At 40.5% G+C, this 27,126-nt stretch overlaps 3 protein-coding genes across 3 annotated transcripts in view; all 3 read right to left on the reverse strand.

The window, feature by feature from the left end:
* Lamb1 (laminin subunit beta 1) overlaps positions 1-819 on the reverse strand; it is a 63,305-nt gene extending 62,486 nt beyond the window's left edge. The window contains exon 1 of the mRNA XM_050122269.1: positions 514-819. Within this exon, the coding sequence (XP_049978226.1) occupies positions 514-694 (181 nt within the window). The 5' untranslated portion in view covers positions 695-819. The remainder of the gene's footprint in view (positions 1-513) is intronic.
* Positions 820-826: 7 nt separating this feature from the next.
* LOC126488689 (uncharacterized) lies at positions 827-9,228 on the reverse strand. The gene is made up of 4 exons (XM_050122336.1): positions 3,109-9,228; positions 2,115-2,217; positions 1,569-1,753; positions 827-1,118 (listed from the first exon to the last, which is right to left on the reverse strand). Exons 1-4 carry the CDS (start codon positions 3,135-3,137, stop codon positions 827-829), a joined length of 609 nt encoding a protein of 202 aa, XP_049978293.1. The 5' UTR covers positions 3,138-9,228.
* A 13,311-nt stretch (positions 9,229-22,539) lies between these two features.
* Positions 22,540-23,072, reverse strand: LOC126488691 (macrophage migration inhibitory factor-like). The gene has a single exon (XM_050122341.1). It carries the CDS (start codon positions 23,000-23,002, stop codon positions 22,655-22,657), a length of 348 nt encoding a protein of 115 aa, XP_049978298.1. The 5' UTR covers positions 23,003-23,072; the 3' UTR covers positions 22,540-22,654.
* Between the last annotated feature and the right edge of the window lie 4,054 nt (positions 23,073-27,126).

The following is a 27,126-nucleotide window of genomic DNA, read 5'->3' on the forward strand; positions in this document are numbered from 1 at the left end:
TCTCTAGTTCGGTAGTGGCTTCAACGTTTCGCCATTCCAACAAGGCACCCGGCCCAGCTCTTCATGGTGCCACCCCGAGACAAACAGCGATAGTTAATTGAAGCCACATGGCCCCCGAACTGTTTCCAAGACGAAGCCTGTTCTGGGTTCTGACACTTTTGTGCGTAATGGGTTTCTCGAGGATCCTCAGCCAAGCCAAGGAGCCAGCCTTCGGCGGTGGGGAAACAGCACGAACTGGTAGAGCGTGCAAAGCCCCGGAGTGATTGCCTCGGAAGTCCGCAGGACCGCGGTTTCTGTGAGCAGAACCCGGAGATGCGGGTCCGCGGACCTCCGCGTGCGCGTCCTCGACCACCACCACGGCGAGAGTGGCGATTGATCCCAGGGGCGTCATTTCCAACCAGTCCCTCTCTCCCGATCCCCTTCAAAGCAGGAGCAAACCGGTTTAAAGGTTTCTTCCCCAAAGCCCGAGCACATCGGCCCTCCCCGCCCCCACAATCCCTTCTCCTGTGTTACCTAGAACACCGAAGGCGAACACCTGGAGCAGCCCCATGTCCAGTCCCTTCAGCCGAGGGGACACAGCCGGGGAGGGAGGGCGCGGTAGGGAAGCTGCCTGCCTTTTTTTCGTGTCTTCCTTTCTGGAGAGGTAGAGGGGGGGAAAGGCAAATGTTGAGAGAGAGGAGAGGGGTTCGTCCATTTTCTGCAGCTCCCACGGAAGCGGGGTGCTGGGCCCAGGAAGGGGTCAAGTTGTTCAGCTACTTTGTTCTCCTCAACCAGCGGGGCGAGTGCTCTAGCGGCTCCTGGCCGCCCACCGGCCCAAAGAAGGGAATTACAAAGTTTCGTCTTGGGAGGAACCGAGGGAGGCGCCTCTGCTCATGCGCACACAGAGAGCGGGGGTGGGTTGGGGGGGGCGGAGGGGCGGGAGGCAGCAAGTAGGGGGGTAAAGGGGTGGGGGCTGAGGTCCGGGTCCCACCTCCCTAGGCGCCTCTTTTGTTTTAAGGCAGCGTCTGCGGTCGCAGTAGGGCTTCGGTGCTTCCAGTTCCCAGCGTGGGCTGGCGGGTCCACTCCTGGGCGCGCTTCCCCAGCAGTGCGCGTTCGGGAGGGATGCGTTGGGGCTGGTTCTAGAAGTAGGTGTGCAGAGCGGTAAGCAAAGGGGGCCGGTGGGACCTACCGCGGACTCCTACATTTACATTTGTAAGAAGTGAGTCACTAAGTGAGCCCAAGGCTAAGAACTCTCGCACCTAACGCTGGGAGGACTGTGAGTTGGGTTAAGCCTTTAGAAAGAGGGTCTGCCTGCCTGGTTTTTAGGAACTTAAACTCCCATGAGCATCGTCACCCAATATCTCAGGATGAAACAGCTAGAGCTTTGCGTGGGTGCTACATGTGTGGTGACTTCATATTTCATAGGAAGGACATCATTAGCTGCTCGGTTTTTTTTTTTTTTTTTTTTTTTTTTTTTTTTGCGTACGAATTTATTCAGGACATACCTACAATCTTTGTTACCCAAGGAGTCCTGGCTCTGAATTATCTGTCTGTTCAAATATACACAAGGTTAATAGCCCGCATCTTACCTGAACCCAGGTAAGTTCTTGATTTCCTTTTCCCACTTCAGGGTAGAAAGGTTGATATAGTCAGGAAACTGGAGGTTTTTGATGAGACGCCCTTCTCCCATACTACAAAACAGAATCCTGCTAGTAACTTCACCTTTTGGAAAAGGCGAGTTGCCAGGAGGGCTCTCGGGAAACGTCTCGTAGCACTGTACGGTTAAGTGGAGGGTAAACAGAAGGTTCGCATTACTGAGGATTTGAAAGGAAAAAGATTGGGAAAGAGATTTTTCCAAATTTTCCTAAGATCCCAATTCAGTTGCCTTAAAATTGTCTTTAGTCCTGCCCTGGATAAATGTTCCTGGAATAAGGGGAGCATAAGTCAGTTGTTAGGCCAGGCAGACTTGATTGTTTTCCAGCCATCTCAAGAAGGGATTAAGTGGCTGACTGGTCAGTTTTTAGCTTAGCTGCAATTAGATTGGGCCTGGGGAAGTTTATAATTATTAGATCATAGAATAAGCCGTTTTTCAAGTTTAGAAATGTGCATTAATTATTCACCAAAATAGCACTTACCCAACTGCAGTTTCTCCAACCTCTCCAATGCTTGAAATCTTCTAGGGCTGGCTGCACACAGCCTGCAGGGCACCGAGAGTGTACCGTACTATTGAAAGGAGATCTATAGACATTAACAGAAAAGTAGTGCAAACCTCTTTTCTCCTTGATCAATTTACAGGGCTCTGGACCAAAGGTTTATATTAGCTTTTCATGTACCCCAGTTACAACTGCCATCCCATTCCGCTCGTCTTTCCTGCAGTAGCAGACAAGTCCTCCTGGTCACCTGCCCCTGGTTAGTGTGCAAAGCATTTGCAAAGGATTAGTCCTGCCTTCAGCACTCTTCAAAAGACTGCTCTCCTGACCACCTCGCTTGCCTGTGGTGCATGTACAGCATGGGGGACAGCTGTTGAGGTCTGGTTTCTTTCTCAGTTGTTCTCCATATTTATTGAGACAGTCTCTCGTTAAGTCTGAAGCTCACTGATCCTAACTCTAGGATACAATCTGAATGTTTCTTACTGGATTTGACACTTTTCCATTTCTCTTGGCCATCTCTGACCCCTTAACCATCAATGCTCCTAAAGGTTTATCTTCATCATTTCTTTCCTCCACACACGTTCATCCATATCCAGGGACTCCACCTCATCCCCCTCTTCCCGAATTTACATCTGTCCCCAGTATCTGGTTCAGAATTTGCACCTAGTTTCTAACGGGTCACAAAGTTGTTCCTTTACTGGAAAATAGAAATATAAGTGCAAAACTGAGCTCATCTCTCCACCCACCCTTCGAGAACAAGATAAGTTATTTCTCATTTGTATCATCTGTGCTATGTGGTTCACCTCTTACCTCTAGACAGAAGCCCAGGCATGACCAGCAGGGCACCAACTTGTAATTCCTTTATCACTAATAATGGCAGTGACAGCAGAGCACAGGGCTCTCCTGGATGTAACTGTATAAATCACGTGTTAACGAAGCTAGCCCAGCTTTAAGTCATGGATACATCTCCTTCACTCACCCTCTCCTTTGGCCCAATTGTGAGGTCATGCTATGATTTTCTAGCTGTTAGCTGCCATGTCCCCCTTGGTGCTGTTCCTATTTCCAGATCCTCTCCAGTCAGCTCCTCCCAGCACTCACAGGAGTCTTCAGAGGTACAGCCTTGCTCATATTCTCTTCTTCAAAAGCTATAGAGCATATCTTGATGGCTCCATTCAGGGGACCTCTGTAGTGACTTTGCTGCATTTCCACAGAGCTTTTTACACACCCGTTCCCTCTTCCAGCACTATGTCTGATGCAGCAAATGCGATACATTGCTGTAACTATGTGCTTATGAGCTTATCTCTCCCGGGAGACAATGAGGCAAGGACAAGTAAAACAGCCCCCGACACACACACTGTCTAGCATACCACCAGGCCCATCACAGATGCTCACTATACGGGTTTTTTTTTTTTTTTTTATAAAAATGAAGAATAGTCTGTTTTTAAAACCTCCTTAATTTGTATGTCTACCTTCTAGTTTCCTACTATGAATTTGTTTCTAGGCAGAAAATATCACTTCCCACTTGAATTTGTGTTACGAATATTTCCAAATTTTACGCATGAACAAATTCTTGCAGCTCATTATATTTTATACAACTTCCTTGATTTCAGGAGGAGTGGACTTGTTAGTATGCCTGCTCAGGACTTTATTCTAGATGGCAACACATTCACTCACACTCACCTGCCCCCATCCCTGGAGAGCTCTCTGATTTGGAATGGCAGGCGGGATTGCAAATTATTGGCTATTTGTCTCCAAGAATATGGGACAGTTATCTCCTGGAGGCATTTATTATTTCCACTTGAAAAACTTCCGCCACTATTTAAATGCCAAGTATGTGTTTCATCTTACATTCTGATTAACAGTGAGGCATCAAGGACTTTGCATTCAAGACTTTGATCTTTAGATCAGAAAACCTAACTATTTACATAAGCTTGTTCTCCAGAAAAAAAATTAGATTGTTTTTTACTGCTTTTAAAATTAGATTGGACTGTATTTCTAGAGATTCAAAAATGGTGTCTCTTTCACACACACAAAAGTTCTTAGGTCTTTTGTGTCTGCTTTGAGAAAAAATATGAACAATCACACTTCTTTGGTTAAGGAGAAAAATAACTGACACCGCCTGACTTAGTTAATTTCAGGAATACAACATTTCATATACAAACCAATTCTTGCATATTGTAGTTCTTACAAGTTTCTTGGTTTCTAAACATGTTACAGGTTTGGGAGGCAACAGTCAGATGTCACAGATCCCTTTGTGCATACCCCTTCTTTGTGTATACCCCTTGAGGTGTTTTGAATGAGAATGTCTTCCATAGACTTAAGTATTTGGATATTTGGTCCCCAGTTGATAGCAGAGTTTGGGGAGGTTTAGGAAGTATGGCCTTGCTGGAGGAAATATGTCACTAGAGATTTCATAGCCCATTTCCAGTTCCCTCTCTCTGCTTTCTGTTTGGTTATGAAGGTGAGATCTCTCAGCTTCCTGCTTCTAACGCGTTGTCTATATTTGTTACATACTCTCGCATCATGACAGACTCTTATTCCTCTGGAATCCTAAGCCAAAATAAACCCTTTCTTCTGTAGGTTGCCTTGGTAATGGTGTTTTATCACAGCAACAGAACAGTGACTACTCTGTCCCCATTATACCATGCAGATCATTACTCCACTGTTTTTACAAAATGGCCTTGTCTCTAGGAACTCTTTGAAGGCAGAGTCTCTATTTTGTTCAACGTTGTATTCCCATCAAGGAAGGGTTTCTAGAATATTATAGATATTGAATATCATTTGTCGGATGAATAAATAAATTGAATAGCCTTTCTTTCACTGTTTAGAGATCACACAGGGACATTACTGTCATCCTCCAACATACAGAAAGTGTAAACAGGAGTCATTGGCACGCAGCGCCTCAAACTTTATAACAGAAGTTGTCATGTGTGCTTGTGTTTTTTTTTTTTTTTTTAATTTTTTTATTTTTTTTGGTTTTTGGAGACAGGGTTTCTCTGAGGTTTTGGAGCCTGTCCTGGAACTAGCTCTTGTAGACCATGCTGGTCTCGAACTCACAGAGATCTGCCTGCCTCTGCCTCCCGAGTGCTGGGATTAAAGGCGTTCGCCACCACCGCCTGGCCTGCTTGTGTTTTTTTAAATAAAGTCTCTCTTCCTCTGGTAACTTCTCTTAGATTGCCTTGAGAAATTAGTCCTCTTCATTTTGGCCCAAATGTTACAATAGTGTTTAGTCATTATCCTTTCCATTCTTCCAGGGATTGGTTCAGGGATGGTTGTGAAACTCACGTTTTCCAGGTACAGTAACTCTGAGATTTTGTTTGTGTGAACTCCTAGGAAGAAGTTCTCTTAGTTCCCATAACTTAGAGTTTTAGAGCTGTCAGCCTGCAATGATGAAAACTCCTTGAGCTTAGTGAACAATGAAGACAGCAGAAGGTATATCTTCTTTCCTAAGAAAAGTATTTATTTATCTTTTATGTGCATTGGTGTTTGGCCTGCATGTATATCTGTGTGAGGGTATTGGATCCTCTGGAACTAGGGTTACAGACAGATGTGAGCTGCCATGTGGGTGTTGTGAATTGAACCTGGGTCCTCTGGAAGAGTAGTCAATTCTCTTAACTGCTAAGCCACTTCCCCAAACACCAGAAGGTGTATCTTAAGGACTACCTTGAGGTGTCTTGATGAGGTTGTACCTGAAGTCAGATTCTTCCTTCAGCTGGTTAGTATTTTTGGATGTGTAGCATGAGTGAGGAATAAATTCTTTTACTGCAGCAAAGCACAGTTTATACTGTCTAAAGCTGTCAAGCCTTTATTAACATTTCCTTACAAATGGCTATCCATCCACAGAGCATTACAAAAGAGGTTTCTCAATTGAGAGCACCCAAGTTTGTAATAGAATGCTTTAAGGCAGTCATTGAAGTGGGCATTTAGATATTATCAAAGCTTTTTAGGCTTTCACAAGTCTGCACATCCCATTGCATTTCACTTCCCATGAAGATGACAAGATCCAGTTGGGAGTAACTTTATTTTTTTCTTTTCTTTTCAGATTGATTGCTTGGTGCATCTGTGTGAGTGAATGTGTGTTGGGGGAAGATCTTTCTGTACCCTGAGAGTATGTATTTCTCTTATTGGTTAATAATAAAAGCTGTTTGACCAAAAGGTAGACAGGATAAAGTTAGGCAGAATGACCTAACTGAGAACTCAGACGAGGAGGGGCAGAGTCAATAGAGACTGGGTCCTCTGGAAGAGTTCACTGTTTACTGTTTGTTTATGGAGTTGGGCACCTGGTTGCTCAGTTGGTTCTTTAAAAACAAGTCATAGAGACTGATGCTTGAAGTGGGACTAGATAGCTGTAGGAAGCTTTTTAAAGAAAAATTTAAAAAGTAGATTCATAAGGATTAACATAAATAGAGCCAGCTAAACACTTAAGATATGACTATAGCCATCAACCCCAGCTTCATGTTCTCTGAATTCTATCTTTGCTTTTATTCATAAGTGACTCACCATGTTTACTGAAAAGCACCCTTAGAAGATTGAACGAGCAGCTGAGTATTAGCTCTGTGGTGAATGCTTAGCTTTTACAGAGGAAAGCAACTTAAAATGAAGTTTAGTGGCTTCTCTTTTAAAACAACCCACCTAAATTTTTATTTTTTAAGGTAGATTTCAAAAGTTTAATTTGGGTTGATGAGACCAGCCTTTCCCAGCTCTGTAAGATGCTAAAACCCATAAAAGCCAGAGGATAAAGTGCCAACTGTCCTTATTCCCATACCTACAGTTTTAATTTTTTACTTTTTTTTTTTTTTTTTTTGGAATCCAGACTCTCATTATTTGAAAGGTCAAAGCCAGGTTTTCCATGAGCACCTGAATTCTCCTATCACTCCCCCACAGCTCCAAGTGCACAGGGTGAGTCTTAAGGAATGCAAACAGACTTTAAAAAGAAAAACAAAAGCCATTGGTTTAAACTAGTTGGGTTCAGGGCATGCCTTTGTACCAGAGACTAAAAGTGACAGGTTTGTAGATTAGACTGCCACAGAGTTCTGGGTTGTTAATTATTACCTGGGGCCATTCAGGAGCTGGGTTTCATTAACAAGCTGAACACTCTGCTAACTATTTGTGGCTTATAGCAGAACAGATTCTAATTCCCAGTCCAGTACTTGTTCCCTGGAAAAACAAGATCTTTGCCCTGAGTGTGTTAGTAGAAGCTGTGTCCTTTTCTCAGGCATCGACAATCCTGTCCCACCTCCACCATAATGCCTTTGGCCTTCCAGGTGAGTTAAGACTCTAACCACAGTTCACTTGAAAGAAAGGGCTCTTGCTCTGGAAAGAGCATTTATTTCATCACAGATGCCCTGCTGGTTCCTGCTCAGACTGCTAATCAGATCGAGGTGGGAGGCCAGTCTACCCTGAGCCCAGTGGTCCATTTTTATCACACTAAAAAACAGTCATGCCTATGTCTCACTCCAGAATTAGGTGCTGTATAAATATTGGCCTTCTTCTAACCCAGGATGATCGAGGGAATGCTGGTTCTTTTCACCTTAGTTAAGAAAATGCCTCCACTCCAGTGAGGGTCTAAGACTCCATGATTCTAACTAGTCCTGTTTAGAGATCATGAAGTAGGATGTCTAATAAGTGTGATGCCCAATAGTAGGTTTCTCTGCTGACTCAGTAAGCCAGATCAAGCCAAATTAAAAAGTAAGAGGCCAGGTATATTCTGAGCAAAGCAACTCCCAGGTGACTCCTCCAGCCCCCAGAGACGGAGCCTGGGAAAGGGGTAGAAAAAAAATCACATGGCCGATTTAAAGGAGGGAGCTTAAATACCATGTAGGCACAGGGTGATGATGTATCTGCCACAAGCTGGGTTTGTGCCCAATTATAATACTTTAGGCAGGGATTGGGCAGCTGGCAGCTTTAGGGAAGGAGCTGCCCCCTCTCAATCACCAAGAATGCAGAACTAGGCTTTCTGGCTGTTTTTCTGAGAGGGTGGGGTGTGAAGAAAGAGAAATGGGGCTGAGCTGGAGAGTTCAGGTAAACAATGCCTATAATCCAGTCATCTACAAAGAGGCACTTCACACTAGTGGTGATGTTACTTCTATTTGGCTGACCTTTAGCTTTGGATGCTCTGCCTACCTGGTTAGTTACCGTAAGTCCACCAGTGGCACAGCTATCATTCCTCAGTAGTCATTTCTTCAGCGCCCTTTATATGCTAAACATCACATACAGTGACAAATGGTCTACTTATAAGGAAGATCAGATTGACTGAAGAAATTGCTCAGTGGTTAAGAAAGACCAGACCTACATTGGTGTATATATTATTGCCAAAATAAACAACAGCTCAATTTAAGATGAGGAGAAAGCCATTTTTCCAATGGTGCAGTTAAAATGTAGGATTTTGTGCACATTAGGCAAAGACACTACTAGTAAATGACATGTCCCTTCTATTTCTGAAAATGAAATATATATTTATATTAAAACACGATAATAAAAGAGAAAAATGATTATGCTTCGCCTGTTTTTAAATTTTTCTAATTTTTTATTTTTCTCTCATACATTACATCGTGATCACAATTTCCCCACCAGATTCTTCCTCCCCCATCCATCCCCTCTCCCTGAGATATACCCTCTCTCCTCTCAGAAAAGAGCAGGCCTTCCAGGAATATCAACCAAACATGACATAATATGCTACAATAACACCAGACACAAACCATTACATGAGGATTGGACAAGGTGACCCAGTAGGAAGAAAAGGATCCCACAAGTAGACAAAAGAGTTAGAGACACACCTGCTCCAAATTTTAGAAATCCCACAAGAACACCAAGCTACTTAGCCATAATATATATATGCTGAGGACCTAAGTCAGACCCATCCAGGCTCTCTGATCTCTGAGAGCCTCCTAGAGTTCCTATCAGTTGATTCTGTGGACTATGGTCTCATGGTGTCCTTGGCCCATCTGTTTCTCCTAGCCTTCCTCTCCTTCCTCTGTAGGATTCCCCAAGCTCTGCCCAACGTTTTTGGCTATGGGATTCTGCATCTGTTCCCATCACTTGCTAGATGAAGACTCTCTATAACTGGAAGTTTTTCTATCCTGCCCATCCCCACAGCTGTTTTTAAATAACCACTCAGCTCTGTGAGTTTGAGACCAGCCTGGTCTACAAGAGCTAGTTCCAGGACAGGCTCCAAAACCACAGAGGAACCCTGTCTCGGAAAAAAAAAAAAAACAACAACAACAACAACAACAAAAAAAAAACACTCAGAGTCTTAATATTACTTATAAATATTTGGTTGATGGCTCAGGGTTATTACTAGCTAACTCTTACATTAAAATTAACCCCTTTCTATTAATCTGTGTATTGCCATGGGCCATTTTTATGATTTTTAAAGAATGCTTACAAGTCCCAGGCAGCAGTAGGCAGGCAGCAGGCTCTGGGAGCTGCAAGATCCCCGGTGGTTTACGAGTGGTGGCTCATCCCGGGCGGGCTGGTCCTGCCATGCGGCCGGGAGAGCCACCCAAGGGGGCCGGTGTGAACAGGCGGCGGGTAAAAGGCACACAGACACAGTAAATAGGCATAAAACTGAACATTTATTACTTAAAGGAGAGAGAGAGAGAGAGAGGAGAGAGAGACAGAGAGGCACACGTGCACACGCCAAGCGGGGACAGTAAGAGAGAGAATCCAAGATGGCGAGGCAGGGGTGGGGTGGGGGGGTCGCCGGGGGAGTGGGCATGGCTTTCCCCTTAAAGGGCCAAAAGAATAACAGCCATGATGTTATCTCATTTTCTACATGACTTGCTTCCTAGGTGGCTGGCTGCTATCTTTCAGACTGCCCTTCTTCTCCTGTATCTTTGCTTGGATTTCCTGCCTGACTCTATCCTGCCTTGTCATAGGCCAAAAAAACTTTATTATCAACCAATGAGAGCATCACATATTAACAGTGTACGGAAAGACATCCCACAGCTAGACTCTGATCTTTTCTATGATGATTTACTAGTTTCGGGTCCCAGAACACCCCAAGGACAGGAAAAACTGTAGGCTGAAGATTCTGTGGCTGGGTTGGTGTTCCAGTCCCTTCCCTTGAGACCTTGACTGTTCACAGAAGATGGCCTTTTCAGACTCTGTCCATTATTACTTGGAATCTTTGCTAGGATTACGAGTTTCCATTGGAGTAGGTTTCCACCTTGCCCCTGAATTGCCCCCTAATTCCAGTCATTTCTCCCTATATTTTCTCCTACTTATTAGATCCCTCCTTTTTCCAACCCCATCCTCCCCCAGTTCACCTGCAATATCTATTCTATTTCCCCTTCCTAGGGAGATCCTTGAGTTCCTCCTTAAACACTCCTTGTTACTTAGCCTCCCCAGGTCTGTGGACCATAGCATGACTATCTTTAACTAATATCCATTTATAAGTGAGTACATACCATGTTTGTCTTTTCTAAGTCTGGATTACCGCACTCAGAATGATTTTTTTCTAGTTCCATCCATTTGCCTGGAAAATTTCATGTTGTAATTGTTTTTTAACAGCTGAGAAATATTCCATTGTGTAAATGTACATTTTATTTATCCATTGTTCAGCTGAGGACATCTAGATTATTTCTGATTTCTGACTTTTAAGAAAAATTTTAAAAATTTTATATGCATTTTTGTTTTTGCCTGTGTGTATATCTATATGTAACTCTACAGGAGTTACATATAGTTGTTAGATACTATGTGGGTACTGGGAATTGAACCCAGTTCCTCTGAAAGAACAATCAGTGCTCTTAGCTGCTAAGTCATCTCTCCAGCTCCCCGGTTTCTGACTAGTATGAATAAAGCAGCTTTGAACATAGTTGAGCAAGTGTCCTTGTGATAGGGTGGAGAAACCTTTGAGTATATGCTCAGGAGTTGTATAACTGGGTCTTGAGTTAGACTGCTTCACTTTATTGATTTCCAAAGTGGCTGTACAAGTTTGCATTCCTACCAGCAGTAGAGGAGTGTTCCACATCCTTGCCAGCATGAGCTATTGCTTGTGTTTTTGATCTTAGCCATTCTGACAGGTGTAAGATGGAATCTCAGAGTTGTTTTATTTGCATTTCCCTGATAGATAAGGATGTTGAACATTTAAGTGTTTCTCAACTAGTTGAGATTCTTTTGTTGAGAATTCTCTGTTTAGATATGTATCCCATTTTTAAACTGGATTATTTGGTATTTTGATGTCTAATTTGTTGAGTTCTTCATATATTTTGGAAATCATCCCTCTGCCAGATGTGGGGGTGGTGAACATATTTTCCCATTTTGTAGGATTCTGTTTGTCTTATTTACCATGTCCTTTGCCTTACAGAAACTTCTCAGTTTTAGGTCCCATTTATTAATTCTGATTTTATGTTGAGGTCTTTAATACTCTTGGACTTGAGTTTTCTGTAGGGTGATAGATATGGATCCATTTGCATTCTTCTACATGTTGGCATCCAGTTAGACCAGCACCATTTGTTGAAGATGCTTTTAGCTTTTTTCCATTGTATATTTCTGGCTTCTCTACCAAAAATCAGATATCCATAGGTGTGTGAATTTATGTCTGGGTCTTCAATTCAATTCCATTAATCAACGTGTCTGTTTTTATGCCAGTACCATGTGATTTTAATTACTACAGCTCTATAGCATAGCTTGAAATCGGGGATGGTGAAACCTCCACTCCAGACATTCTTTTACCATATAGGATTGTTTTAGCTATTCTGGGTTTTTTGTTTTTCTATATGAAGTTGAGTATTGTTCTTTCAAGTTCTGTAGAGAATTGTGTTGGAATTTTGGTGGGGATTACATTAGTATACATAAGCATACGTAATGAATGTGTAGATTGCTTTTGGTAGGATGACCATTTTTGCTATGTTAATCCTACCAATCTATGAGGGTGGGATGTATTTCTAATTCCTGATACTTCTTCAATTTCTTTCTTCAAAGATTTGAAGTTTGTATCACAGATCTTTCACTTGCTTGGTGTCTTAGGGTTTTTACTGCTGTGAAAAGACACCATGACTATGCAACTCTTATAAAGGAAAAACATTTAATTGGGGGTGGCTTGCATTTTTAGAGGTATAGTTTCTTATCATGGTACACCATGGTGGCATGCAGGTGCTGTAGAAAGAGCCGAGAGTCCTATATCTTGACCTACAGGCAACAGAAAGTGGTTTGAGTATCTCACTTAGTGTAACTTGAGCATAGGAGACCTCAGAGTCTGTCCCACAGTGACTCATTTCCTCCAACAAGGCCATACCTGCTTCAACAAGGCCACACATCCAATTAGTGCCTCTCCCTATGAACTTATAAGGGGAAATTACACTTAAGGTACCATACTTGGTTAGAGTTACCTCAACATATTTTATATTATTTGTGGCTATTATGAAGGGTGTTGGTTTCTTGGTTCCTTTCTCAGCTCATTTGTCATTTGTATATAGAACTACTGATTCTTTTTTAGTTAATCTTGTATCTAGTCACTTTGCTGAAGATGTTTATCAGGTGTAAAGAGTTCTCTGGTAGAATTTTTGAGTTCACTTATGTATACTATCATATCATCTGCAAAAAGCGATACTTAGACTTCTTTTCAATTTGTATCTTCTTGGTTTCCGTCAGTTGTCTTATTGCTTTAGCTAGAATCTGAAGTACTATATTGAATAAATATGGAAAGTGTGGACAGCCTTATCTCGTTCATGATTTAGTAGAATTGCGTTGAGTTTCTCTCTATTTAAATTGATGTTAGCTCTTGCCTTGATGTATATTGCCTTTATTATGTTAGATATGTCCTTTGTATCCCTGATACCCAAGACTTTTATCATAAAGGGGTATTGTCAAAGGATTTTCCAGCATCTACTGAGATGACATGTTTTTTTTCTTTCAGATTGTTTATATGGTGGATTACATTGACAGATTTTCATATGTTAAACAATCCCCAAATCTCTGGGATGAAGCCTATATGATCATGGTGACTGATCTTTTTAATGCATTCTTGGATTTGGTTTTTGAGTATTTTATTGAGTATTTTTGCTTAAATGTTCATGTGGTAAATTGGTCTGTAATCTTTCTTTGTTGAATACTTGTATGATTTGGGTATCAGGGTGACTGTGGCCTCATAAAATGAATTTGACAATGTTTATTCTGTTTCTATCATGTAAAACAATTTGAAGAGTATTGGTATTAGCTCTTTGAAATTCTGGTAGAACTCTGTGCTGAAACTATCTGGCCCTGGGCTTTTATTAGTTGGGAGAGTTTTTATACCTATTTCTATTTCCTCAGGGGCTATTTAAATTATTTCTCTCTCTCTCTCTCTCTCTCTCTCTCTCTCTCTCTCTCTCTGTGTGTGTGTGTGTGTCTCTTTCTCTCTCTCTTTGTATACATTACGTACATGATTTAATGTGAGTGTGTACAGGGGCCTGAGGTAGATGTCAGTATCTTTCTCAGTCATTTTGAGACTAGGTCTCTCATGAACCTGGAGCTTACNCTTTGGAGCCTGTCCTGGAACTCGCTCAGTAGACCAGGCTGGACTTGAATTCATAGAGATTCACCTGTCTCTGCCTCCCAAGTGCTGGGATTAAAGGCGTGTGCCACCACTGCTCGGTTATTTAAATTCTTGATCTGATCCTGATTTAACTTTGGTAAGTGGTTCCTATGGGAAAAAATTTCCATTTCTTTTAGATTTTCTAATTTTGTGGACTATAGGTTTTTGAAGTATGACCTAAAGATTTTTTAGATTTCCATGGTGTCTGTTGTTATGTCCCTCTTTAGTTTTGGATTTAGTTAATTTGGATATTTTCAGTCTTTTAGTTAGTTTGGATAAGGGTTTGTCTATCTTGTTGATTTTCTCAAAGAACCAACTTTTTGTTTCATTGATTCTTTGTTTTTTTTCTCTTTGTTTATTGATTTCAGCCCTCAGATTGATTATTGCCTGCTGTCTACTGCTCTTGAGTGTGTGTTGGGTAATATTATTTTCTTACTAAGTTTTACTATGTTCAAGTTAACAGTTTTCATTTTTGTTTAGAAAAAAAGACAAATGTTGGGAATATTATTTTCAGGTGTATGACTTCTGTTTGCGCTGCATTTGTTTAACTCTGTGAAGCTGTGTTACTGTTCCTGTCTAAAACACCTGATAGTATAATAAAGAGTTGAACGGCCAATAGCAAGGCAGGAGTAAGGATAGGTGGGGCTGGCAGGCAGAGAGTATAAATAGAAAGAGAACAAGAGAACAAGGAGAGGAGGACATCAGGGGCCAGCACACAGCTATACAGCAAGCCACGGAGAAAGAAGTTACAAAAGTTATACAAAGGTAGAGAAAGACAAAAGCCCAGAAGCAAAGGGTAGAAAGGATAATTTAAGTTAAGAAAAGCTGGTAAGAAACAAGTCAAGCTAAGGCTGGGCATTCATAACTAAGAATAAGCCTCCGTGTGTGATTTATTTAGGAGTCCCCCTCCCCCCACAAAAAAAGAATAAAACATTGCACAACAAGAGTGTTTGCTTTTTTTGTTCTAGAGCTTTCAGGTGTGCTGTTAAGTTGCTAGTATGAGATTTCTCCGAATTCTTTGTGAAGGCACTTAAGTGCTATGAACTTCCTCTTACCACAGCTTTCGTTGTGTCCCATAAGACTGGGTATGTTGTGCATTCATTTTCATTGGATTCTAGGAAGTCTTTAATTTCTTTATTTCCTCCTTGGCCCTGTGATCATTTAATATGGAGTTGTTTAGTTTCCATGAGTTTCTGGCTTTCTGTTGTTGAAATCCAGCTTTAATTCATGGTGGTTTAATAGGATACAGCGGGTTATTTCAGTTTTCTTGTGTCTGTTGAGACTTGCCTTGTGACTGAGTTTGTGGTCGATTTTGGAAAATGTTCCATGAGGTGCTGAGAAGAAGGTATATTCTTTTGAATTTAGGTGAAATGTTCTGTAGACATGCTAGGTCCATTTAATTCATGATGTCTGTTAACGCCATTATTTTTCTGTTTGGTTTTTGTCTGGATGACCTGTCCGTTGGTGAGAGTGGGATATTGAAGTCTCCCACTATTAATGTGTGAGGTTCAATGGGTAAATGCTTCTTTTACAAATGTGGGTGCCCTTGATTTTGGGGCATCAGTGTTAAGAATTGAAATGTCATCTTTGTGGATTTTTTCCTTGATGAGTATGAAGTATTTTTACTCATCTCTTTTGATTAATTTTAGTTTGAAATTTATTTTCTTGACTGTTAGAATAGCTACTCTTGGGTTCATTTGTTTGGAATATCTTTTTCCAGCCCTCTGCTCTGACATAATGTCTGTCTTTGATGTTGAAGTATGTTTCTTGCACTAGTGATTGTTAATTCCAGTTATTTAGTTGTCATTATTGGTGGTTGTTTTTGTTTTGTTTTGTTTGTGTGTGTGTGGTTTCCCTTCTTTGGGTTTTGCTGATGTAAGATTATTTCCTGTGTTTTCTTGGGTATAGTTAATTTCTTTGGGTTGGAATTTCTTTCTAGTACCTTCTGTAGTACTGGATTTGTAGATATTGTTTAAATTTGAGTTTGTCATTAAATATCTTGTTCTCTTCATCTATAGTGATTGAAAGTTTTGCTGGGTATAGTAGTCTGGGCTGGCTTCTATGGTCTCTTAGAGTCTGCAGGATATCTGTAGAGACCCTTTTGGATTTGAGTCTTTATTGAGAAGATGGGTGTGATTCTAATAGGTCTGCATTTATATGCTACTTGGCTTTTTTTCCCTTGCCACTTATAATATTCTTTCTTTGTTCTGTGTGTTAAGTGTTATGTGGCAAAGGGATTTTCCTTTCTGGTCTGATCTATTTGGCTTCTCTAAGCTTCTTGTACCTTTATAGGCATGCCCTTCTTTAGGCTACAAAATTTTCTTCTGTTTTTTGTTAAACATATTTTCTGGGTTTCTAGGTTTGGTCTTTTCACAGTGTCCCAGATTGCTTGGATGTTTTGTGATAGAAATTTTTATATTTAATAATTTTTTGACAGATGGATCTATTTTTCTATCATATCTTCAACACCTGATATTCTCTTGTCCATTTCTTGTAGTCTGTTGAATGTTTGCATCTATAGTTCTTGTTTGCTTACCTAGATTTTCCTTTTCCAGAATTCTCTCTGTGTTTTTTTTTTATTGCTTCTACTTCCATTTTCATGTCTTGAACAGTTTCTTTTGCCTGTTTTTTTTTTCTTGGCATTCTTTAAGGGATTTTTTGATTTCCTCATTTGTTATTGTTTTGTTTTGAGACAGATTTTTGCTTAACAGCCCTCACCTCACTGTCCTAGAATTAGCTCTGTAGACCAGGCTGGCCTTGAACTCAAAGAAATCCACCTCCCACTGCTGGGATTAAAAGTGTGCACCACCATTGCCTGGCAATTTCCTCCAATTTTTTGATCATCTCTTTCTCAATTTCTTTAAGAGATTTTCTTCTTTTATTTCCTGTTTAAGGACCTCTATCATCTTCATAAAGTTCTTTTTAAAGGTTGTTTTCTTCTGTTTCAGTTGCATTGGAATATTCAGGTCTTACTGTTGTAGGGTAGCTGGACTCTGGTGGTACCAATTTTGTATTCTTTTTACACTGCCATTTAGGCATCTGGGTTTGGAATGATTATAGGTCTAGATGCTGATTTCTGAGTTTGTCTTTGTTGGATGGGCATTTTGCTCCTTAGTTTCTGGTCTGTGGCTTGGATTTCTGGAGACTGGCATTACCTCTGATCCAGTAGGAAGTCTTTGTCCAATTTGGGGGCTGAACTTCTGGCAGTTAGCTCAGCCTTTGGTATAGCAGGGGTTCTCTCCCAGAGTTGGGGATGGGATACAGTGGTGAGGAGGGGAGTGGGGATTGTGGGCACTGAGTGATTGGAATTCTGCTGGTGTGCCGCCTCTCTGTGGTTCTGGTGGCAGGTGTGGTCTCTGGTTCCACAGGGAGTCTCTGAAGTTCACCTGTTTTTCTGGTTGATTGGCCTGCACCTGTTCTTCTGACTGGTGTGGTCTGCACCCGAGCAAAGGAAAACCACCCAAGAAGAGGACAGGGATCTGGTAGTCAGGTGAACAGTGAGGTGAAGTGGGGTGGGTGGAATGGGTCTTTGGGAACCTAATGAGTGGGGTGGTTCAGAAGGCAAGCAGGTTCCTGTTCTTCTGACTCTGTATTTTTGTTTTTAAGCAAGGAGAATGTGCTTGTCTGAACTGGTAAAATCAGAGGAAAATTCTAACGAGAAAGTTTGTTTTGAAGTAAAATATTTGTTATACTTTGAAGAAAGTGCTAAGCTGCAGTTCTTTCTTTGAAATACAAATCCAAAGGCCCATGGAATTCAAATGCACCAGTCAGTCATGAGAAGCGTCCTCACGTCCACTTGCCTCAGTTTTCTTATCTGTGAAACAGTACAAAGTTTAGACTCCTTTATCAGTATTTGGGCCATTGAAATCTGATACATTCTCCCTCTATCAGCCTTCTTTCTTGCCAAGCCTGTTTTTCCTTAATCCACAGCCAGTTTAGCATTGGTGGCTGTTCACATGTAGAACCTTTTCAGTCCTACCCTGAAGTAAGGACTTGGTCACATGCTAATTGGAGAGAAACTTTCTGGACAGTTCTAGAATAGATGAACCATAAGTCCAGGCATCGTAACCTCTGGTTCTCACTGTTGTGTCTCTAGCACTAGTGCAGAGCACAGCACACTATAACTGTGCAGTAAGTTTCCGCTAACTTAACAAGAATTGTATGAATACTGTTTTTCTGTTATATTTTAAGTGCTCTGGGGACATCTTAGAATTGCCAGTATATATGCGTATCTGACAAATGTTCATCAGGTAATTGTTGAGACCATTCAGGGTGAGGAACTCAATAATTGGGACTATACCCACTGAACTTTTGGAGAAGTCATTGGCAGATGAGTCTTTCACCAGAATACATCATGTGCAATACACATGAACACCTTTAAAATGCATAGAGCATATTCACTTTTTGTAGTAGGATATACAAAAGATGAGTAGTTTGCTCTGATTTAGATGTATGGAATACTAATGTATAAACTCTGAGTTCAACATAAATTTGTACAGTGACAAAGGTACTGTAATGAAGGAAGTATAATCTCTGTGAAGGCTACTGAGAAGTAACCCAATTAGAGCTCAAGTATTGACAGTTCAATGATAAGTTAATGTCCCCAGGCATTAGCTGCTCTAACTGTACCAAGGTACGCGAGGACAATAGTGTAAACAGTTATCAACAAGATTAAACTATGTTTCTCTGGAAGACAATCTGAAATGCATATTAATTTTAAATACTCCAGACCTGATTAGGAAAATGCACCAGATTATGCATATAATATTATTTCAGTGCAGAAAAACTGGAAATAATACAAAATATCTATCCCTAAGGACTCATATAAAATAACCAAGTAATAGTATACTTAACAGTTGCCTGGAATTATGGAACCTGTTTCTTTAAGAGGAGAAACAGCTTCCAATTGTGGAAAATCCTTAATTCATAGTGGAATAAAAACAACCACTCATGGTGTCTTTAGAGTTTCTATTGCTGTGAAGAGACTCTTGAATCAGAGACTGTTAGAGACTAGACCTGACCTTCAGCTAAGGTATATTGCACAGGTGAGCAGTCTTGAGGTTATAGACTTAGTACTATAGTTAGGAATTTAGAGTGTGAACCTTGTGTGATGACCCTTCGCATAATAAAATATAACTTCTGTTATACTATCTATGCACCTTCTTGCTCCCAACACAGTCAAAATATAGAAAATTTTGTTTAGAGCAGAGACAGGTTTTTTTCCTGCTCAAGAAATGTGTTAATGTATATGCAAATCTTTCATATTGTTTGTATATTACTATTGCTCCCCAAAGTGGGTTAATAGATTTTCTGTTTTCTTAAGGAAATAGTGTTTAGGAACATCTATACATTTTTATACATTTGCTCTATAACCATGTGAACAGTAGAAGAATACAGCCAAGATGTTTCTCTAAACATAATTATTCTAAATATCTGGGGCTAGTGATGTAACTCAGTGATAGAACACTTGCTTGGCATACATTAGGCATTGGTTTCAATCCCCAACATAACAAAGCATATATACACACAAAACACCCAAACTATGTTAATTAGAATATCTAAAGAGATTGATATTCTGCCAGGGACAGCCTCTACAAAAATACTGCTCACCATAGTAGGGGCATTGGGATTTAGAAATATTAGTAAAGAATACAAAGACATGAAAATAATAAGACAGAAAAACAGAATAGTACCAGGAGGGAGTTCCAGTGAATACCAAAATCACCCGTGTTTAATTTCCAATTGTTTAAAATACCACTGACCTCCCCCTTTTTTTGGGGGGTGGAAGCCAATGTTATCTCCTTAAAGGAACCAGAACCTTAGTTGGATCCTTAGACTTTTGTTTGAGGTAAACAGTATCTACTCTCTATTCCTGAAATACAAGGTCTGGCTATTAGCCACACCTGTTGACGATAACCTTGAGAGAGCAGAACTCTCTGACCTAGATTTAGGTGGAACCTTTGCTTGAGGTAAAAACACAATAACCTTGAAGAATTAGAGGTAAATTCCAACTCTCTGACCTTTGGTCGATGTGGAAATAGGCTCACATTTTTGGGTCTCCACAATATTCTAATACTGACTTATGAGCAATGTTAGCTTCCTGTTTCCAGTGAAAGCAGCTGTATTGTTAGTCCTGACTACTCCATCTTTTCCATTCATGCTTTGCCGTCTTTAAATGAGTCACAGTGCAGCAAGGCTGACGCGAAGCTGAACCTGGACATCATAAAGATCCCCATCTGTTTATCTCTAGATACAGAATGTTTATACAGCTTCCCTAAGCTTTGAGGTTTTTCCCACGGCGTGAATCTCTGGAATTCTCAAACACTGGCTTTGTCAGATTTACAGGCTCCCATGTAATTTCTATTTCTAATTCTTTCCAGAAAGTTCACAAGAAAGGGTTATCTTTAGTTGGCTCAGTAAACTGAGGCTCAAGAGTTAGATTCTTTCACAGAGTCATAATCTGGACTCCTGTTTGGGTTTTTGAAAAGTCCTAGAGACTTGTGGTATATGATACAGAGCTACTGTCTTTTCTGTTTGCTTGCTTGTTTTTCAAAATAGGATTTCTCTATGTGGCTCTGGCTGTCCTGAAACTTGTTTTGTAGACCATGCTGGCCTCAAACTCACAGAGATTTGCCTGCCTCTGCCTCCTGAGTGCTGGGAGTAAAGGCATGCACCCCCTTGCCCACCTTGAGTCACTGTGGTGTGGAAAGTCCTTCTGTATATGTGTTGTGTTTGTTGCTTAATGAATAAAGAAGCTGCTTTTGGTCAATGGCTTAACAGAATATAGTCAGGCTGGAAAAGATATATATATATAAAGAGTAGGCAGAGTCAGAGAGACACCATGGAGCCCCAGAGGAAAAAGACATGAGCTGTCAGCCGGAACTTTGCCAGTAGGCCACGAACTTCATGGTAAAATATAAAATAATGGAAATGGATTAATTCTAGATGTAAGAGCTAGCCAATAAAGATTTAGAGCTAATAGACCAAGCAATGATTTAATTAATACAGTTTCTGTGTGATTATTTCCAGTATGGGAAGCCAGAAATAAACAAGTGGCCTCTTACAACATCACTGTTATAAACCAAGTATCTTTCTTGTAATCATGTGGTGTAAACATGTGTGTGTGTGCATAGTTTTCCTGCAAAATCAAATAGTTTATTGAATCATTATATTCTGTAACATAAAATTTGATACCTGTAATTTTGCTCTCTTCATTATTTTTAAATGGAAGCCCATTTTTTAAAACATCATGGAATGTTTTGAGGAATCTTAAAATAATTTCATCAAATGTATTTAATAGCTTAAACTGTATGTATATTTGCTCAGCTGCCTATTCACAAAAGACATACTGATCTCAAAAGACTATACAATTTTATTCAATTACATTTCAAAAATAAAGCATTTCTATTTGGTTACTGATGTGCTATTTTTCCTTTTTTGAGAATTACTTTCTGTGGGAGCTGGAGAGATGTCTCAGTGGTAAAGAGTGCTTGCCGCTCTTCAGAGGAACTGGGTTTGGTTTCCAGCTGCCATGTCAGGTGTTTCACAAACACCTATAACTTCAGTTCCAGGGTATTCAGTGTCCTCTTCTAACCTCTGTGGGTACACACATGCACACGCATGCACACATGCAAATAATTTAAATTATAATTACTTTCTGCTAAATTCCTCATATGTTGAAAATATTTAACTTACAACATTTGTCATTTACATAAAGAAATTAGCAACTTTAAGAAAATCTTACAAGTACATGCAAATGTAAGTACATGCCTTTATATATGTTCTGTAATTTTCTTTTGCTTAGCCACATTGGGGCAATCTGTTTTTGGATGGAAGCTACTGGGATGGGAAGGAAAAGCTATCTATCCTTTTGGCTCAATAAACTCAACCCAGGAAATAGAGCTGGTGCTTGTCTGGGGCCATGACCTTCCTCAGGGACAACTCACCCTAATTTATGGTCAAGTGAACTGGAAAATAGCAACAGTGTGTTTAACTTAACATGCTGAGCTCTGGAGGATGATTCAGTGCTAAGGGAAGAAGTTAGATCTGCGAGGCAAAAGGAAAAAAGAGCAAGAGTGAGGAGTTGCGTGTGCTTGGTTGAGAAACGAGGGGAGTTTCAAGAAAACCCACTGCAGTTATCACGTCGACATCATCATTATCATTGTGCTTGTGCAGAGTATATGCACGGTTGTATGCACTGAGCCTAGGAACTGCACATTGTGGGCAAGTGCACTGAGTTCCGTCTCCAGCCAAGAGGAAGGGTATTTTCAAATTCTCTCTCTCTCTCTCTCTCTCTCTCTCTCTCTCTCTCTCTCTCTCTCTCCATCCACCTACCTACCTTCTCTTTATTTTTGCAGTGCTGGGAGCTGAACCGAAGGCTGGTGCTAGGGAAATGTTCTAACAATGAGCTATATTCTGAGCCCTAAAAGAGAAGATTTTTATGGCTTCTGTAAGTCATAGCTTCTTAAATTGTGGGTTTCAACCATATATAGGTCATGTAACTGAATGTTGCCATCACGGCAGGCTTGTTCTGAATATGCAGCAGGCGCAGTTTACACTGCACTTGGTCACACTCTGCAAGGTCAAGGAATGCTCCCTGGAAAACCTTGATAGAGTGCAGATTGATGCGCATCTCAAATTGCAGTGCTTGTTGTTTTTGTTTTTTCTATATGTACAGATTTTCTCACATATATTTATGTGTGACATATTAACATTCATGCTACAGCACACATGTGGAGGTCAAAAGACAGTTTTTACAATTCAGTTCTCTTTTGCTACCAATGTGGGATCCAGAGGTCCAACTCAGGTAGTCAAGCGTGGCAGCTTTACAGGTTGAGCCACCTCCACAGCCCCATGCATAAATCTTTCATCCTTAAAGAAACATAATGGTTTAATTATAGAAATAAAGACCTTTGCCAAGAGTGGGCATTGCTACGTGTGGACGAAAACAGAACGCTGCGTGCAGCAAGGCTCCAAGAACAGCGGTGCAGGTAAGTTATTAGGCCAGCACTCAGGCGAAGGTGGAACCGGTCCAGCCCACGTTGGCTGCGCTCATGTCGTAATAGTTGATGTAGATCCGGTCAGGGCTGATGTGCAGGCGATCAGCCAGCAGGCCGCACAGCAACTTGCTATAGGTGCGGTTCTGCGCGCCGCCGATCTTGCCGATGCTGTGCAGACTGCATAGGGCGCAGGGGTCGCTAGAGCCGCTAAAAGTCATTAGCTGGTCCGGGACCACGTGCACTGCGATGTACTGTGCCGGCTTGCCGGTGGCCTGCGCCAGCTGCTGGGTGAGCTCAGAGAGAAGCTCCTCTGGCACTGAGGCGCGGGGAACGTTGGTGTTCACGGTGAACATCGGCATCGTGGCAGAGGGATATGCACGCGGGGATTAGAGGAGGGTGAAAGGCGGGATGGCCTTTGCCATTTTCATTACTCACTCTTTAGCATGTGAATATTGACTTGTTCATATTTGAATTGTATTTCTTAGAATATTTGATTTTATCAATTGCTATTTGATTTGCTGCCTTAGATTTTACAGAATGTCTTTAACTGAATTTTGGCTTGAGGATCAAGACAGAATTTGCAATAATTTTGAAATGTTTTTAATCACACACTTGTCATTTTTATACTATGAATTTGTGAAAAGTGATATTTTCAACATTGATGATTATAAATAAAAATACTGATCAACTCCGAAAAATGTTGATGATTTTCTATACCCTGTAGCAGCAAATGCTCAGCCAGCATTCAGCATTTTCCTTGTGTATGGATATGTGTGTAAGTGTATGTGGCATGTGTGTTGGTGTGCATTTGCCACAGTGCATATGCAGAGATCAGAGGACATCCTCACCTTCCATCTTGTTGAGACAGGGCCTCTCTTGTTCATTGCTGTGTTCACCAGGCTAGCTGAGTCCTCATGAAAGGGTGTGCTTGAGTTGTAGATGCTTGCATTGCTATGGTTAGATTTCTTTGTGGATTCTGCAGATCCAAACTGGTTCTATCAAGCCTGAGTGGCTAGTACTTTAACCACTAAACTATCCCTCGAGCTCCCATTTAATTCTTTATGCAATTTTGTTAGTGTACAAATTTGTCTTTTATCTCTAATAAATAGTAAAATGATATGTATATGAATTTTTTTAAATTTGAACTTTTAAGATTTATTATCAGTAAATGTTTAATTTTTATAACTATTTTATAGAGCTATATTCCTAGTAAAAATTTGACACAAGGGTCATGAAGGCAAACAGTTTAAGAATTTTGTTATAAGGAATTCTAGTTATTGAGGCGGGGATTTTTTTTTTTTTTTGTCTTAAGCACATATTCGTTCCCATTTGACACACTGTCTCTGAATGCTGCGATAAAGATCTTAATAGTTTTTGGTGTAAACTGTTAGAGCCCTGGATCATGTGACAAACCAGTTTCTTGTGACAATTGATTGTATTTTTGTTCATTGATGGTCTGAGCCTGGCTGCATCAATTTGAGGTCAATTTCTCGAAGTGATTACCATTGCTTTAGAATACTCTGTGCTAGGCTAACTTCTGTGGAGGACAAAGAAAACGTGACTGAACGCTCGGCCTGTGTTGTCCTGGAACTTACTATCTGCTAACCCAGATAAGGCACATCAGGCAGCTGACAATGGAGAGGTTTAAAGGCTCTAGTTGAGCTATTGAATGTAGTGGCTGGGGTTCTCCAGGGCTTTTTCTGTGAGGCAGGTTCATTAGGCTGGAGAGATAGAGAGATAGACTTACAAGAACAATCCTATCGGGGAGGCTCCTGTTCTGGGAGTGAGTTTAACAATGTAATAGTCACGAGGACTGAGGATTTACAGGATCCTCATTCTCCCCAATCCTATCACAGGAATTATCTCAGCTACCCTGAATTATCTCAGCTACCCTGGGAAGGGGGACTAGATGTGAAAGGTAGAATTTTACAGCTGAAGGAAATGCAAGTCACAAGGTCAGGGACAGGATTTGTTGGTCCTCCATCCACTGAAGCAGGGAAGACAGGACTGTTGCACTGGGCTGAGGAGGATTTGAGGCCCCTAATGCCCCAAAGAGACTCATGAAGATGTGGCTCTGACTGGTAAAGAGAACAAATGTGTTTTCTTCTCCACAGTCTTGCTTTCTGCCAAAGAAGGCTGATCTGCTTGGGAAGATCAGACTATTAAAGACTCAAAAAGAGAGAGTGACTTGACCCCTGTGTAATTATGCACCAAGAACCCCCGCTGAGTTATCACAGCTGCCGCATTCATTCAAAGAGAAATGTGGAAGAAACCTAGACCATTCTTGTACTGTGAGAATCTTCTGTATGTTCATAGAACCTGCAGAAGCTCAGGATTTGGGCTGGTTTTAGGGCAACATTTCAGTCAGTAAAATGTGCTTGTCATGCAAACATGAGGACTGAGCTTGATCCCTACACATTACAATAATGATTCTACCTGATTCATAATGATGTCATCGAACTGATAAACACCACTTAAGGGTCGGCTAAAAACTGCTCCAGGGATGGTCCACCTTCTTACAATACTCTAGCCAGAACTTATCCACTACTCAGAGACTGTCTACAAATATTACATATAGTCCTCTTGAGATTTAATCATTGTTTTAGTTTTTACGGATCCCATAGAGATATTTTTGCCCTCTAAAAAGCAGGAAGCAATTTCTAAGAAAATGATGTTCCCTCACCCAACAGATTTTGTTTCTTCAGGCTTATGGATAATTGTCATCTGTTAAGGGTTTGAAGTGGAACATGAAGTTTAGACTTGGAAGCCTCTTTTGGAAAAGAAAAAGGGGGAATGGATGGGATGGGATAATAAGGTAGATTAATGTATCTACTTGTAAACTATTTTAGCAATTAGTTATAGACAATTTGAACTGGTATAGATTCTTGTATATTGATGCATATGTAAAATTATTTTTGTATTATCTAAGATAATTTGTATGTTGATACAAATTCAAAATTTTATTTGTTGTATATGTTCCTATTTCTCTTTACAGTATCTTTGTACACAAATGTAAAATTGTTTTTGCCATACTGTATGTATGTATGTTTCTACTTCTGCTTAAGATATTTTGAATATTGATATAATTTAAGGATATTTTTGTCATATTGCACTATTGCATATTCCTACCTCTGATCAAGATATTTCCATAAACTATTACAATTTCGAGGTCATTGTCCTCATGATGCACATCTGTTTATAGGTTGTTTATTTTTATAATGTGAAACTTTAGTCTTTAAGCTAAATAGGTTATTACGAATTACAAATTAATAATGTTTGTCATACTAACAGCTATGTTAATTAGGTTCTCCAGATGTACGGAGATGTACTACACATTAGATAGGTAATCTTCAAACATTTCAAAGACTTCAGAATATGACATTTAAATGTTTCAATAATTTAGAATTCTGTTGGCGTGAGACAAGAATGCTCCTACCAACACCGATCTACTCCCGAGAGAATGATGGGTACCAAAGACACTCCTCATGGAGTTTTTTTTCCTCTTGACAAACTGGACTATCAGGCAAAGAACTGTCCCTGCCTTGACTGCTGACAGTAAGCACGGTGTCCAATCTGGACAAGCAGGGTACAAGGAGAAGCAACTGCTAAACCTTGCCAAGACAGGGTAGGACGTGTTTGAATTTTCCTGCTTCTGATAATGGTCTGTCAGATACTCTAGGCCTACAGCCAAAGATGGTTGCCCCAACGTTGCAGAGAGACTTTGGGTAACTGTTTAGGTAGCCAGCTGTTTCTGTAATTTCTTGCACCTTTTGGAAGTTGCTTGCTTGCACTTCCTGCTTTCTTGAGTAATATTATTTTCCTTCTCAGGTCTTTGATGGTGTTGAAGACTAGATAAATAGTCATAGTTACTATCCTCTCAAATCTTACCTAAGGCATTTTAGGTACAAGACCCTCAGGATAGGACAGCTGTTGGAATAATCTGGTTTTTTTTTTTTGTTTTTTTTTTTTTTTGCCAATTACCTATAACCCGGATGTTTAGTATGTGTTTCTGTTGGTTGTAGTTTTATTTTTGTATATGTTATTACCCTTTCTTTCTCTTGGACAATACTTGATATTTGTTCTTTTTGTATATAGTTTTTATTGGGTTTAGAACCTTCTTATTTAGACAAAAGGAAGAAGTATTGTGGTTCCTACCCGGTTTGAGTTCCTGTCCTGATTTTCATTGATGATTAGTAGTGATAAGGAAGCTTAAGTCAAATAAACTCTTTCCTCCCCAACTTGCTTTTAGTCATATTTCATCACAGCAAGCCTAACTAAGACAAATACACACACACACACACACACACACACACACACACACACAGAGGTGGGTGTAATTTTTGACTTTCTGGGTCACTTTTTTTCCTACATCTTTCAGTGTAGGCTTGTAGGTCCCATTGTTGCATAGTAAAGTTCTACGACTGTATACCTGTTGAGAAATCTCTGGATAGTCCTTGTTGTAGAGAAGTTTTCATCGGTTCTG

The sequence above is a fragment of the Alexandromys fortis genome, unplaced genomic scaffold (assembly GCF_014885135.2).
Source record: "Alexandromys fortis isolate MF-2015 unplaced genomic scaffold, M_Fortis_MF-2015_v1.1 scaffold_201, whole genome shotgun sequence".
Lineage (NCBI taxonomy): Eukaryota > Metazoa > Chordata > Mammalia > Rodentia > Cricetidae > Alexandromys > Alexandromys fortis.

Bases quoted from the DNA above. Each gene is read 5' to 3' on its own strand.
- LOC126488691 (XM_050122341.1), bottom strand. From the start codon at position 23,002: ATGCCGATGTTCACCGTGAACACCAACGTTCCCCGCGCCTCAGTGCCA.
- LOC126488689 (XM_050122336.1), bottom strand. From the start codon at position 3,137: ATGACCTCACAATTGGGCCAAAGGAGAGG. The intron at 2,218-3,108 runs GTGAGTGAAGGA...TAATGTCTATAG, and splicing joins CAATTGGGCCAAAGGAGAGG to ATCTCCTTTCAATAGTACGG. The intron at 1,754-2,114 runs GTAAGTGCTATT...TTAACCGTACAG, and splicing joins GTTGGAGAAACTGCAGTTGG to TGCTACGAGACGTTTCCCGA.